This window comes from Pelecanus crispus, chromosome 6 (genome assembly GCF_030463565.1).
Source record: "Pelecanus crispus isolate bPelCri1 chromosome 6, bPelCri1.pri, whole genome shotgun sequence".
Taxonomy (NCBI): Eukaryota; Metazoa; Chordata; class Aves; order Pelecaniformes; family Pelecanidae; genus Pelecanus; species Pelecanus crispus.
In genome coordinates this window covers 61430017-61446331 of record NC_134648.1, presented here as the reverse complement: position 1 = coordinate 61446331, position 16315 = coordinate 61430017, and the positions used below count along the sequence as shown (strand labels likewise).

The following is a 16315-nucleotide window of genomic DNA, read 5'->3' as shown; positions in this document are numbered from 1 at the left end:
GTTTACGTCTTTGCTTGAAAAATACACCTGTACTTTTTCCTTAGGTCATACTGGCTCTTGACACATCCAGTCAAGAGTAGTTGTCTGCAAGACAGTGAAGGCTTACTAATTATTTTAAGTAACCCCTCTGTATCTCTTCTGAAGGCTTACTTGTTACCATAGACAGGGAATATAAGCTCCCTCTACAGCTGATACTGCTGGGTGCCATTCATGAGATGGCACGGAGTATCTGGCAGCTTTTTGCTATTTGCTTAAAGGGGTGGCATCATACAGTCATTTTGGGATGAAAACAACAGTGGTAGAGAAAAAGGGAAGCAGGATGGAAGGAGTGTAAAACACGTAATTATTTGTAGAAAGGAGAAGTGTACCAAAACTAAGACTAAAAAAAAGGCACCATAATCTTGCATTCACATGTGACATAATGGCAGTAAAAACACACTTCTAAAGATCTTTGGCAATACAGTGGATTAATTTTTCATCTTTACACTTTTTGTATCGGGGATAATACTACAATTTATTCTAGGGCAATTAAAAAAATATTTCACAAGCCCTAAATGGTATATCTCAGTTCTGAGGAAAGAAAAGGCAGTAAGTATGTTCCTTCAAGCAAATTCCAGATCTTTCCGTCATTCGATTTGAGCCCAACTTCTGCATTAAGAAGAACTACATTTTATTAACGCACTACTGTAATACAAATACTACTACCCAATAAGAAAAAAAAAAAAAAAAGCCTCACAGATCAAGATACCAAACCACCAACTGAATCTCATACAAACTCAAATTTCAGCTGCCAAGTTTATGCTGTGTGCAAGACTACCCCAACTTAAATCTCCCAGACTGGTACTCATTATTGTTAGATGTGGCAATACTGTGCATAAAACTACTAAGAATTAAAAAAATTGCTAGCAGTGTCTTGGGGAGTATTTTTAGTTGTATACCTGATCACATGCACCATAATACAAAGATATTGACATACCTATAAAATATATTATTAATTTGTTTCCGGATGTAAGCTCTTAGGCCTAAGAATTTCCCATATATTCTGTGAAGAGTTGTTTTAAGAAAATCTCTTTCACGAGGATCTTCACTGTCAAAGAGCTCTAAAAGCTGCAAAGAGGGAAAAGAAGAGATGCACTTTACTTGAACCCAATGCACTGTAAAATAATTTAGAGCTTGAAGTTAAAAATTCTTTTTTTTACCTCACCTGTAATACAAACTTCTGATCAATATATTTCTTAGCTATATTAGGTTGGAAATCTGGAGATTCTAAAAACCTTAAGAAAAATTCATAAACAAGCTGAAAAAAACCAACAAAAAATAGTATTAGTCTTTTAAACAAGGAACCATTTTATAAGCAGCACATTACCAAAATTACTAATTAGTTGTTCAGAACTGTACTGTTTTTATTTATATACCACACAGTAAAAGCTTTGCTCTTGTTCTCCTGACAAAGTACAAGAACTTAAGGTTCTTTAAACTGCACTGAAATTCTGCTGAACTTCATCACTAGATTTTACTCAAATGACATACAGTAATCTAATATTCATCATGCCCAGAAGTACGTGTTTTGAAAATTCTCTGTTCTCCTCTGTTTGCCACGGTACCTCTGAAAGCTCGAGCTGTGCCAGAGTCAGATCAAAGCATTCATACTGACAAACTGAAGCTCATTTAAAATCAAAGCAGTTACATCTGTACCGCAAGAGGTGAGCCTTTAACCTCTAATATACTAACTGAAATTTTTTTCACAGATTATCAGTTTAAATTCAAGAAATATTTTAAATATTGCAGAGAAATGTAACTGACTTGAGATAAACACATAAACTAAACAGTTTTGAGTCAATAAACAATGAATTTAATGTCAGAATTTTGTTAGACTATGACTTCCTAAGTCTTCCTCAAATACCTGTAGATGAGGCCATGCAGCTTCTAAGGTTGGTTCATCTTCCTCTGGATCAAATTCTGCTCCCGTTGGATTGGAAGATGGTGGTAATGTTCGAAACATATTAACTGCAAACTGAAATCACATGTGCCTTTAAGAATTTTGAAACAAGTGAATGATTAAAAAAAGACTTCAAAGATTGTTTTGACTGAGAACTGTTTACATGAACTATTTTAATTAATATTTGCAAAAATACAAGCTATATAAGTTTAAACAATAATGAGGTACACTCACTCTTTAAAGATTTCTAACTTGGAGAACACTTTTCCACACCACACTCCTTAAAGCACAAACCTACTGTCAGGACACGTTTTATGTGGATATTGCTCTGATCTCTTTATGCACACACATTTTAAAAGCCCAAGCAAATGTATATAAAACGTTCACACAAACATTTTTTATATATACGCTTTACAAGGCCTCGCAACAACCTGCAAAAGTGGAAGTCAGAAGCAGAGATGCAAAACAAAGATTACCCACTACTGTTCTTCTCTATTACCAGTTTCACACTGTGGGTATATACGCGAGGAAACACTTCAAAACCAGATTCCTCCCTCCCCCTCTCAGTGGTAATTTCTCTTCAGCCACGGCCATCTACCTGACATGACAGGGGCATTGAGGGGGGAGAAATGCACATCCTAATCCTTTAATCTTTGACTTCATCTGAATTCTCAACCCCCCGAAAAGTGTTTAGCAGCCTCATGGAAGTGGAGTAGACTACAAAGATGAATTACTTTTCAAGTTGCTGATATGCATACAGATAAATTATTTTTGTGTTTCCAAGTGCTTGTCTAGATGCACATTCATACTGTGTATGAACCAATGCAGTACTCTTCACAAACCCCTTTAACATGAAGAAAGTTTCAAAGTCCCTAATAAAGACAAAAAAAACATTTCCTATCATATGGACAGAAAATTTGTCTACAAGGTCCTGTTCTAGGCAAAACAATCTCATCACTAAATGCATGCAGCTTGAATTTTTTTAAAATAAAAAGAAATATAATCAGAAATAATTACATTTCTATCAATTTATACAATGCATATAATTGCAAATGCACAGTAAAACACATTTGTTGGCTGAAAAAAAAAAATCTTACATGTTTTTGGGATAAATTTAGCACGCATTCTCAAGAATAACTTTACCTAGAATGGTGCGAAGATTTAAACAGCCTGCAGTATCCTAAATTCTCCACCTGAAATGATAGCTAGCAAAACCAGCTGGCTTCTCTGTGGACAAGAAAGGTTTTGTGATTCAAATGGTTGTTCTCACTCCCTGAGGAGTTAATGATTAAAACTTTACTGAGCAAGTTGGAGGGAACATGTTTCTGTGCATGCCAGTAAGAAAACCTGAAAAAGCCTTTATCTGTATATGCAAGACAGCTATGGCTGTCAGGACTGAAAAGAGACTAATTCCTCAATTACACTTGTAATCCAGAGTATTAGGTAGGGCAGATGTTGGTAGGAGACAAGCAAATTGCTGAGCAAGTAGAAAAACATAATATATTTAGCCGCATAAGTGCATCCAATAGAGACTTTCTTGTTCTATTTTGTTGCTTACTCATTATCAAGCCAGTACCAAGGATTCTAAACTTATTTTTGTGCTGAACAAAAAAAAATAAAGATCAGTTCAAATTAGTATATGGTCCCAAACTGCCTCCATGACTTCAAAATGATCCTTTGAGACAAATGCCTTAGTCTCTCAGCAGCTTGAACACATTGCAGAAACAATGAGAAGACTGCCAAAATAAAAACATAGTGCTGTACTGTCCTAACCCTTCATAACCATTGGGTATATTAGGCTCCATAAAGAAATCCTCTTCAAGTCTATTCCTACTTACAACACTAAAGTAAATTCTGCTATCAAATACACAGATAATTTTGTGCTTTATAAAAAATACTAAGATATTTTAAAGTAAATTTCAGTAGGCATTTGTTCACAGTGAGAATGGTGGCTATGCTGAAAGGAGATCTACATCCAGCACAAAACTGACTTATCAAATAAGCTGCAGCTCGCTGCATGTAGCTTCAGCATAAGGCATACATATACTCCGTTCTAAATATGTACCACAAGCACTGGTAAGAGTTAACCTATACATTGTTACTGATATTCTATTGCTGTAACAGATTGGAGGTGTCTTTTTTGCAAGTCTTTAGGGGAAAATCCGAGAATACATTTCCCAAGTCTGGCAAAGTAAGACACAACAGTACGGAGAAGCTGATTTGCCAGGAAAGGGAAAATTCTTTGCAAAAGGCTACATCACCAAGAGCAGCAGAAACATTTACAGAGCCTTTTCAAGAAAACCAATACTTGGCTCAGCAAACATGCCAGTACAGGGCATCTCCAGGACCAGCTAGGGAAAAGAAAAGGTTACTCCATTGGAACTTGCACTGAACTGAATGTCTTATTTGAGGATGAAAAAGAACATTTTATTTACTTCATCAGCTGAAAGGTTCCTATGCTTTCGCCAAGTGTATAATACAGCTCAATTTAAGGAAAAAACCCTAACCCCTACGAGTCTGAGTTTACTTATAACATAGCTATTCAGAAAGGCAGGTCTACTCCAACCACTACGTTTAAAATCTATTCTTTATGCCACAGTTTCAGGCTTTGTTACATTCAGCTTCCATCGCAGATAATAATCACATGCCATACATACATTTTTATTCTCTTTCTCAGGTTTTACTGAGGGTTCTTTTTGTTTGGCTTTTTGTGTGTTTGGTTGGCTTGGTTTTTTTGTCTTTTTTGATTTTTGTTTTGTTTTGCTTTTAATAGCATCAAAGCTTTCTTGCTGATAATTTGAAGGTTACTCGAAAGTTATGAAAGAGTAAGCTGTCTCAGTTTAAAGATGCTACTTTGCAGAGGAATGCATTCCAACCATCTTTGGCGGAATTCTGGGAAGAGCAACAGAATGTCATGTTTCCCTCTTCGCGTTCTGACTTCTTCTCATTAACACCTCCATTCACAGTTTAAAATAATGCTGTGAATTACCTATTAACTGGCAGGGCTAAGGAGCATATGTATGTGCTGTCCTGCCATCTCACATCTGACAGATGGCAGAGCAGACAGTGGGAGGCAGTATCAAACTGCATCAGCTAAATCTGCAAGAATTACATCATATTCCCATGAAGGAAAAGTCACTCTCATGCTCTGTTTTTCTTCAGAATATTTCTTCATTTCAGCAACTGAGATGCAAGTCTGATACAGAATGAGACTGGCATATCAGAGTAATTACTATTTCAGAAAAGTAAGAGTAAAGCTAAAATGTTTTTATGTTTCCCTTTTTAAAAATTTGTATGGACATCAAGCAACTAACAACCTCCAACCTTTGTTTAAAAACATAGGGTGAAAATTTACAACAATCAAGGGTCTTCCAAGAAAACAAATCTAGGAAGACTACACTTGAAATTTAAAACTTGCTAAGGTTGTTAAGCAAATGGAAGAATAATCAGCTTTTTCTAGATGAGAAAGTCTCAGGCTCTTGCTATAAAGAAGAAAAGCCGGGTCATGTAAGGTGTTAGGTACAGTATTTTTTATTTTTGAGAGTATCAAATGGAAAGAGTTAAACCACAAAGCCAGAATAATTTGTTCCATGAGCAATGGAACCATCGAAGCCTGATTTGATCTGTTTTGTTTTTACATCCTTGATCAACAGAACACAAAACTGCTCAAATCAACGTGCAGCATCTCTTGGTGAAAGCACAAACTTGAAACCCTCTTCTCTATTAAGCCACTGACATTGAGGAATATTTACAGTTAATTAATACCAGTGAGGCTTTTATCTTTCTGTCAAATGGCTGATCTCTTTCCTAATGTCTCACTCTTTTGCCCAAACAGACAAGACACAAGCTGCAAAGCCTTACTTCCTCTAAGGCCAAATTCCCACAGAAATACCAAGTAAACATAGCATAACTTAAACACATCTCCTCCCCAGCTCCCCCCCCCCCCAATTTATGAAATATGAGTCTTTATGAAAACTGGGCTAGTGTGCCAAAATTCTGTGTGCTGTTAGCACTGACAATACTTGACTCCAAAGGACATAACTGACTAGGATGGGAGAATAAAAAAGGAAAAGCAAACAACCTGCATTTTTACTGCTTCACAGATATGTTTGCTGTAATGGTAGTTATGCACCCTGTTTTTCTGGTGGCCCATTTTGTATAACACTGGAGAATATTTTCAAGCAAATAAGCATCAGAGATATCATTACACATTTTCTTCTCCCTTCTGCTGAACAGCCTGAGCGAAGCCTGACATGAACAGCTCTGAATGACAAGCTATATAAAGTGAAAGTCTGCGCCTTCTATATTCCGGTGAATAAAGCTATCCTAATAGCTAAATAGAGCCACAAGTAGTACACTTCTCTTCACAGTAAAATCTCTTATTCTAGACCAAAGATCAGAGTAATAAAAATCCAAAATAAAACCCCACAACCACAAAACTCTCAAAGCAAAACAAAACAACAAAAAAATCAACCTCCCTAGATGTATAACTGAATATGTAATTTCATTTGCATAATGCATGAAAAGTTGCAGTCAAAACTGCTTCAGTTGCTGAAAATACCTAGTTATAAAATTAGATCTGTTCCTATATATTATCAATTTTAAAAGTAATATTAGCCTATACGCTTCACAAAAATGTTAATTTACCATCCACAAGTACTTCATCATCATCATCACCACTAAGAAAATTATTCCGAGCACTACAGAAATAAGTAAGCCATATTTATACAAGCTTTTGATCTACTTCTTTCTCAGAACATTACAGCCCTGGACCTCCACATCCAGTGCTGCCCTAGCCTCCTCTCAGCTCTCTTCAATACCCTCTGGCTGGCTAGCTGGGGAAGTGAATATTCATGTTGATGTTCACTTTCATAGTCCCACTTAAAACAGATACAATCCAGGTATTACCTATCCTTTCCTGAGATGGAAAGCAGCATTAATTTGGGTCTGTATTCTACATAGCTAGCAATTCTCAAAGTTCTAAAAAGATAATATCCTACGTGTCTGTGGTTTTGACAAACTAGTACACAACAGAACATTCTCATACAGCCCCATTTTCTTCAGGAGCCAAGCAAAAAAAAAAAAAAAAAAAGCAAGCATCTATTCTTTTCTAAATAAGAATCTGTAACAGATGCTTCTGATCAAACCCCCTAAATTTATCATTTACATTTACAAGATTTGTTTCAGACATTTGACTACATATCTTATAGTTTTGAGAAGAGGTAAGTTCCTTCTCTGAGGCTAATCAATCCAACCTTACTATATTATACCTGAGAAATGGAACTTGTTATACAAACATTTAATAAAAAACATTTCCTTTCCCATCATATCTTTGCTTATAAACAACATAAAAGGAATTTGAAGGACATTTCAGCTGGCTCTTTGAGGAGGAACAGGAAGAAACTCTTGGATCCAATCTGCAGAGTAACATTAAATCCATTTTAGAAATTAATTTCTCTAATATCTTTTGAAAAGGAGACTTATGATTAATATTAAATAATTGAACTAAGCCACTAGATGAATATATAGCTTAAAGACAAGATCTTACTATAAGTTAGCTGAGGACACTTGAAGCAAAAGAAGAGTGAGGGTGGGATGGAAGGACATGACATGAGCACTAGAATTATAAAGAAGAACCAGATAATAAGGCAGATGCTTCTCTTGTCACAGAGAAAGAAGATTTGAAACTAATGAGAAGGAAAAATATTATTTTATTATTATTAAACAGATAACTTGTGAAAATCATTTCCCTGAGTGTTTGGCCTAAATAAGATGTTAACAAAACCAAACAAAGATTATACACACACACATACATATATGCGCTAATATATCTGTATATACTCATACATAAATGAGTAACCTCCAAATTGTGTCAATGACTGGAATGGCACAGTAAAATCCTAATTCCTATGCCAACTATCAACTCCACAAACTTTCCAAAGCAAAACCACTCTCAAATCCAAGTATTTCTCAATCACTCTCATAGTTTTGCTGAAAACACTATTCCTTATTAATACAACTCAGTGGCAGTAGCCGCACCAACTTACCAATGTCTCTTTGAAGAGTCTTAAAGTACAAAAAAACATTATTTTTCCTTAAAATCTACACAATCAACTCAAATCTACTGCTAGAACTCTAGCAAAAGTACACCTCAACCTACACGTACATGCCTGAAAAAAAGAAGCTGATAATACTACAGCAAGAGGAATACAGTTGTTTCAGAACAGATGACCAAAAGAAAATTGTTCCATAAAAGCAGACTAAAAAAATTGCTTTCTGAATTTAACCTCAAAATACTAGTCCAGGTGCCTTCACTGACAGTGTCTATCGCAGTGCTGTGTTAAGTCCCATGCAAAGAAACCCCGCACCCTTTAGAACTTTGCACATAAAATGCATTTTAAATTCAGTGAAAGAATTGTCAAACAGATGCTGCGTGCTCCCACCAAAACACTGGCGATTAAGGCAGCAACCAAATTCTGCACCAAGATTTATTAAACTGACCGAAGTGCAGACTTCATTACCATTAGTTGCATCTGAAAGCAAAGAAAGTATATATTCTCCTCAGCCAAATGTATTCTAGCCGTAACTGTTTGATGGAGGAAGATAACGTAGGCACATAAGGCAAAAGTTATGAAATTATGTGCGGTTAAGACTACTTACTCACAGCAAACACTGATGTCTGACATAGATATTCAAGAACTCATAATGAACTCCGTTTTACCTAAATGAAGTCTCAGCAAGCTTATTCTCTTTTGTAATCCCCCTTTCGTCAGCATCAAGTATTCCAAAACAAGCAATCAATTAGCAAAACCCAGAGATATAAATAAACTATCAAGACATGGGAAAAGCCATGATCCCACATCTCCTCATTAACCATCCTCAATGGTTTGTGCACGTTTGACATCTGGAGTTATACATAATCCTCATATACTCAGAAGTTCTCATGAAAATAACTTCTGTATCAGTACACACTTATTGCTGATTTAGATAACAAGCAATCTTCAGAATAAGCAACATCTTTCATACTATAAATCCTCAGAATCTTTGAAGAAGCTTCAAAGTCTCTGATTTGTAGGAGGACCTCAAAATTTGACTGAGTTCATATTTATGTTAAAAGATGCACTATTTTCTCATCCCCTTGAAAATCCACCCCAAGCTACGAAGTCTCAGGAAAAAACATTATGTCACACATGGTCAAGAGTTTCTTGTAGGCTTAGTAGTCAGCTATTTTAAAAGATGCTTTCTCCTCTCAGTGCATTGCAGACAACAGCTACAGACCTCAACCCAACTGCTACTCCAGGCAGCTGGTGTCCAGCCACCACAACGAGAGCTGAAAGACTCTCTTGTAGTTTCACCGTCTCCTCCTCTGGAATGGACTTAGGCAAGACAGAAAAATAAGCCAAGTCTAGCTGGCTAGGATTTGGATAGTAGGCAGGGAGAAACAATGCAGGTCTGAATGGTTCACATAGCTTGTTCCAGCAGAACCTCATCCACCATCCTGTGTACTAAATAAGGTCTGACACTCATCCTCACATCTGAGTACAGAATAAAGTCAATCGCTGGTACTGAATGGGACTATGTAAGATTAAGTGTCAAGCTTGCATACCTGATCTCAATTCTAAGCTTATAAGTTTTTTCTCAAATTTTCAGTTTTGCAATCTACACGGTTTTTTAACAGCTAGATGTATTTAACTTTCCTCCCTGTTTTAATAAACACCCAATTCCAAAAAAGTTTGGGGGAGGGGAAGCAACACTCCCCCCACTTTTTTTTAAATACAAGATTTCATTTTTACCAACTTAAGCCATAATTTACTCCTGCTTCATATATGTCTAGTTTCTATCTTACAAAGAATAATAATCAACACTGGCAATGGTATTTAAAAAGCACTGTTATATTACCATTTTGCAGATGTGCAAACATAGTTGATCTTTTTTGAAGATTTCAGTAAGATTTCTTAAGATACATTGATACAGCTGAAGAAGCAACTGTGAATTAAAAAAAATTCAAAATAGTTCTCATTGTTAAATCACTTACCATATGTACTACTTCAGGGTAAATAGGTTCTGTAATCACATTGCGATTGTGTGTGATATATTCTACCATTTCACTTAAAGCTGCTCGTTTTACTTCCTTCCACTTTAGGTCACTTAGTGGATCAGAAACAAAGTCAAAAAGTACACAACATTGTCGTAACTTCTGGATAAAAAGCTTTTCTTGATCAGCAGGAGGAACATCTGAAAAGTGAAAATAATTGGTTATAAATTATATAGTAGTGGACTTTACTCTTCTCCCCATTTTTACTTCCTGAGACACAGGCATAGCAGTGTTTAAGACTACAAGCAAGCTTTCTCAATCTTCAAACAACTTTCAGGAATATAATGGTCCAAAGTATGAACCCCAGTAAAATACACTGTACATGACAGGATAATTTAACAAAATCGCAACAGTGATGCATACTTGCCTTTGCCAGAAATAGATACTACATGGAAAAAATACATACTTGAAAAAATGCCTCAAGGAATTCCCCAAAAGTTCAGTTTGTGTAAAGACTATTACGCCACATTTGCAGAATTACTCTGTTTTTTTAATATTAAAGAGATAAATGGGTGAATCTTCAGTTTCAGGATTAGATTTAACCTAGAGCCATTTTTTAAACCTGGGAGCTGCCACCTCACGAAGTCCATTTTTCTATCAAGTGCCTCCTACAACACAACAGGCTGCAGGCAAACACATCTAGGCACAGAACAACTCTTCAAGATTTTTTTAAACTTCATTAACACAAGAAATATTTAAAAGAGACTGGAACAACACGTTTAAGATCTTGAACTATTTGGTCAGTTTGTAACACTATTTTGAATGTTTGTTTCACACATACAAGAGTTAGACTTGCATTATCAATCTATTTAAGCACTTGTAGGAGTGTGTTTGGTTAACTGTTGCCAGGACTGCAAAATTAAACAATAGAAAAGACCATACTTAATCACCAAGATGAATGTAAGATATGAAAAAAATAACAACCGTAAATTTTAAAACAAATTGAGTAAACACCTTGTTTGATATTTACTCATTGTTTAATCATCACTCAGATGCAGCTGGTAACAAACTATTTTGATTTTTCTTTTCTGTGATACCTATTAAAAATATTTCCCAGGCTTCAGATATCCTGAGACCATACTCTCCCTCACCTTCAGTAACAAATGGGGGGGAGGGGAAGATAATATTTTTGGTAACAATCCATAATTCATTGTATCATTGTTATACAGACAATTACTCTTTTGAGACAAAGGTTGTCTTGCCTTATACAGTCTTTGTGCAGTGGCATTTTTATTGTTTGACAAGGATACTTAGGTTATAAAAAAAATTTGAAGTGTTTAGCTCCCAATTTTCACTCCCTGTGCTTTACACCTTAATCCTCCCTGCTGAGCCTCTGTAATTCATTACTTAGCACTTGCACATAAAGCAAAATTAGATTGCGCAGTTCAAACTTCATACACAGAATCGATAAGCAAGTAAGCCAGCCCTACTTTTGCCATCAGTATTTTCCAAAGTAATGAACCTTCAAAAAATTAAAAATGTACTCACATCAACATAAACCCACCAATTATAATTTGAAACTAAGCCTAAATCACCAAGTCCAAATATAGATGTAGAAGTTTAAGTTTAGGTTACTGTTAAGAAAGAACTAACACGAGACTGCTGTTTATAAACTTTCATATGTTAACAAATTAAAATACCTCCTATGGCTAACATTTCAACAGTTATAGAACAGAAGTTACCCCTTTTAAATTCTATAGAGCTTTAGCCTCGATGCTACAAAACTCTGCCTGTGCTTTATTTTTTGCTTAAGTAATCCCACGAGCATGAAGATGACTAATGCACGTGAAATTACAAATCATTATACACAGCAAAAACTTTCAGGATCAGGGCCTTAACTCTCAATACTTAGGAAATACTAAAGTAACTGGCCAGAGGCAAAGAAAGCAGTACCAAATTTTGACAGCAGCAAAAATTCGTGTGCAATTAAAATGGCCACATAACTACAGCACTAAGCTTAAGACCAGAAATGTGAACACACCACAGAAAGCCTGCATAAGTTAACACCATAACACATTTCATGTTTCTGCATAAAGATTTTTTTATTGTTAGATATGAACTGCTAAGACATTAATAGCATGCTAAAAAACAGAGTAAGACTAGATTGCGTTTGTAAATATTTCTGCGGTTTACTCCTATTCTTCCAGTTGATGACTTCTTTTTCCTTACACTATCATAAAATGCTAACATTTTCTTAAAACACAAGCAGCAAGAGCTACCATCAAACAAAGGATTTCACATGGTGCTACTGAATACAAGCACACAGAACCTAACACATGCACATACAATCTAATAAACTGAATGTCTGACAGGTATCTACAGTCCCGTTGATTAGTTAAATATGAGTTGCTCTCCTGCCTGACAAACTTCTTAAGATAACAAAAGCGGAGGTAGTTCCTCCCTTGCCAAGAGAAGTTGCTTTCAGAAGTATTTTTGCTATAATAAACCTGGAGGACATATTTGGTTTAAAACAGCTGGCATGTTTTTTTTGAAGTTATGTACACTGAATTGCTCTGAAGATTAATTCCCTGAAAAAAACCTGTAGAATACATGAAAGAAACCATAACCAGTTACAGATTTCAGTGTCACCAAGACACCTGGGACAATGAAGACTTCAAGAACTAGAAAGAAGGTGCTAAGTGACAGGTGTCCCTAAACAGAGCAACAACTTTCTGGCAAATAAACTAAAATTCCTGTCCAGTGTTGTGAACAAGTTGAGGGTACTTTAAGCCACACAGATTTTGCATCTGAACACACACACTTTTGTCTATTTGGATTAAAAACTATAGTAATGAATAATTTCTCCTGGAAAAAGAGTATTTAATGGAATAATTTGCATACTGAAAGCCAGCCAAATTTATGACCTGGATGTAAGTAGTCTTGGATGTACCAAGTGGCTCGAGTGGTTACCTTCTCCCAATTACCTGTAAAATGGAAAGTGGTTCAACCTGAAGTGTAACAACACAATTTCACTTAGGGATACTGTGCTATGAATGTAGAACTCCACAAAATCCAAGGCCTAAATAGAGACTATAAACATACAACTAATGGACATACAATTACAGTGATTTACAGTACACTAACCTGAAAGGAGAGGAAGCATTAAAACTGTAATTACTACTAATCTCAGAAGTTAAAACTGACAACTAAGAGGGTCAAGAAACACCCTCACAAGGCAAGCCACCTCCCTCGCCATTTATTTTGAAGTGGCTTGACTATTTTAAGTACCTCAGTCATCCTTGTTACTCTAGCAGAGAGAGATGTTCTTTATACAGACTGAGAACCTCACGTATTTCTAAGAAACTGTGTCTTGTTTGGTTGGTTTTTTTCCCCCCTTTGGGAGTGTTCATCAATAGCTTTCAAATGTCCAGACCTCAAATCTCTTGTGGTACTTGTCTAGAGTACTTGCCATCAAATCAAGATCATCCCTACCTTTAAGATTTGAAAGGTTGATTTCAGTATGACAGAAAATAAAAGATGGCCAAGAAGCTGACCCGAGTAGACTGTAATTTTTGTACAGAGAATGTATGCACACCTGCCGAACAACTCCGAGACGCCCCAAGAAGTCATTTATCCTCAGCCACATGTCAGGGACTATCTGGCACTATTCTTTCTGTTAACTGCATGGCGACTTGGTTCACATGGGCCCACTTCTCAAGCTCGTTCAGGTCCCTCTGAAGGGCATCCCATCCCTCAGTATGTCAACCGCACCACTCGGCTTGGTCTCATCTGCAAATTTGCTGAGGGTGCACTCGATCCAGCTGTCTATGTCATTGATGAAGATATTAAACAGTACTGGCCCCAATACGGACCCCTTAGGGACACCACTCATCACTGATCTCCATCTGGACACTGAGCCATAGACCACTACTCTCTAGATGTGACCATCCAGCCAGACACCCTCGTGGCGGAACCGTCAGTACGGTTTGCTTGTTAACGCCCCAGGCCTGTTGCTTGTATAGAATAGGCATTGCCTCTTTTAGGTCTCTGTTTAGGTCAGTAGGGATTTAGGAAAGCATACAGACAAAAGTATTCAAGTATTTTTACTGCTCATCCTGTCATTATCAGGTTGGTAGTGAAGAAAAAAAGGAAGCACAGCTTTCAAAGGTTTGCTTTATATGGCTGCAAGTAAAATAAAGAATAAATATCTCAGCATACCTTCTCCTTGTTGCCTCAGTGATACACAATATTCCAGTTGCAAGACCACTTAACAGTGCCCATCCCGCGTGAACCTCATGAGGTTCAACAAGTGCAAGGTCCTGCACCTGGGTCATGGCAACCCCCAGTATCAATACAGGCTGGGCGATGAAGGGATTGAGAGCAGAGCTGCAGAGAAGGACTTGGGGGTACCGGTTGATGAAAAGCTGGACATGAGCCGGCAATGTGTGCTCGCAACCCAGAAAGCCAACCGTATCCTGGGCTGCATCAAAAGAAGTGTGGCCAGCAGGTCAAGGGAGGTGATTCTGCCTCTCTGCTCTGCTCTGGTGAGACCTCATCTGGAGCACTGCGTCCAGCTCTGGGGCCCTCAGCACAGGAAAGACACAGACCTGTTAGAGCAGGTCCAGAGGAGGGCCACAAAAATGATCAGAGGGATGCAGCACCTCTCCTACAAGGCCAGGCTGAGAGAGTTGGGGTTGTTCAGCCTGGAGAAGAGAAGGCTCCAGGGAGACCTTATTGCAGCCTTTGAGTACTGAAAGGGGGCTTACGAGAAAGATGGGGACAGACTTTTTAATAGGGCCTGTAACAATAGGACATAGGGTAATGGTTTTAAACTAAAAGAGGATAGATTCAGACTAGATATGAGGAAAAAGTTTTTTATAATGAGGGTGGTGAAACACAAACAGGTTGCCCAGAGCAGTGGTAGATGCCCTAACCCTGGAGACATTCAAGGTGAGGTTGGACGGGGCTCTGAGCAACCTGATCTAGTTGAAGATGTCCCTGCTCATTGCAAGGAGGTTGGGACTAGATGATCTTTAAAGGTCTCTTCCAACCCAAACCACTCTGTGATTCTGTGACTTCTACATCACCTTCCACTTCAATTAAGCCACAACCTCCGACTTCCAATTGCTGAAGTTAACTGACATATTTGAAGAGGCCATTAGGTAAAAGTTTCCATTGCTGAGCAACTCTGGTGCTCCATTCTCCAATGACCATGGGAAGGCCATGGTTACTCAGAAGCTACTCCTTACAATTATTCCAAAACTGACATTTCGAGCTATTCACTGACCCATGTTTTGAACAAACACCCCCCCCTAATCAAAACAAAACAGTAACACCACAATAAAACCATACACCACCACCACCACCCCATTTGCTAACCATTATGTACATAATTTTCACAGAATTTGTTTCTAAACAGTAGCACTAGCATAATCTTAAGACTCTTTATTCAATCCAAACATTTACCCTTATCATACTTTAAATGAGTACTGTTTCTGGTCTCCTACTGGAACAGGAGCCTAGTTTTTCAGAATCACAAAGAATTTCAGTCTTACATTTGGATCGGATGTCCAGCAATTCGTGACACAGATTTAAACAAATAATGTAATGGCATATTTTATGCCTAAATCTGCATTATTTATCCTACTGTCTTTTTTGTTAGATAGAAAAGTACACTAGGGGGGAAAAAAATCAAATGTCTTCAGCCATTCTTACTGTGAGTTAAAGGTAAATGAGCTCACTGCAAACGAACTGTTCACGGTGGTAACTGTCCTCCCTCTGTCCTTGCTTGCTTCTCAGCCAGGATGTGGCATCATTCTCCACCCAGGACAGACTATAGAACCCTGAGAAACCACTTTTTTTTTTTTTTTTTTTTAAGATAGAGCATAGTTGAAGAGCTAAAACATAGTTATAGCCTAACAAATCAAGATTTTTCCTGTCTTTATATTAAAACAAATGTTGCCTGGTTTAAGAAAGTTAGAAAAAGTAAAAATAAATCAGAAAACACTGAAGTTCAGTTTTTAAGTGCCTGAACACGTGTTCAATATTGCATGATACATGAATGTTTTTGCATTGTAGGACGGTAGAGACCTTACTGTTCTATGGATAACATTTTTTATGTTCCTTCAGATAGAAAAATTACAGTTTTAGTTTTGTATTGTAATTGTGGCATTACTAGGCATTGATGATGGATCCATCTCCTATCTTTTTCACAGAAGCCCATTTTTCTATGGCAATGGTATAATTCAATAGTTGCTGAATGGAGGACAAAAGGCAAGGCTGGATAAGTAGGTGACCCAGAGATATGTCACACAAAACAGCTGGTTTCTAGTGCAGATTGG

At 37.1% G+C, this 16315-nt stretch overlaps 1 protein-coding gene across 6 annotated transcripts in view; it reads right to left on the bottom strand.

Annotated features, from left to right (window-relative positions):
- The window catches only part of PPP2R5C (protein phosphatase 2 regulatory subunit B'gamma), an 84031-nt gene that overhangs the window by 22791 nt on the left and 44925 nt on the right, over positions 1–16315 (bottom strand). For all 6 annotated transcript variants that reach the window (XM_075711822.1, XM_075711825.1, XM_075711827.1 and 3 more), the window contains 4 exons: positions 9975–10174; positions 1904–2014; positions 1205–1297; positions 977–1107 (listed from right to left, as the gene is read on the bottom strand). In XM_075711822.1, the coding sequence (XP_075567937.1) occupies positions 977–1107; positions 1205–1297; positions 1904–2014; positions 9975–10174 (535 nt within the window). The remainder of the gene's footprint in view (positions 1–976; positions 1108–1204; positions 1298–1903; positions 2015–9974; positions 10175–16315) is intronic.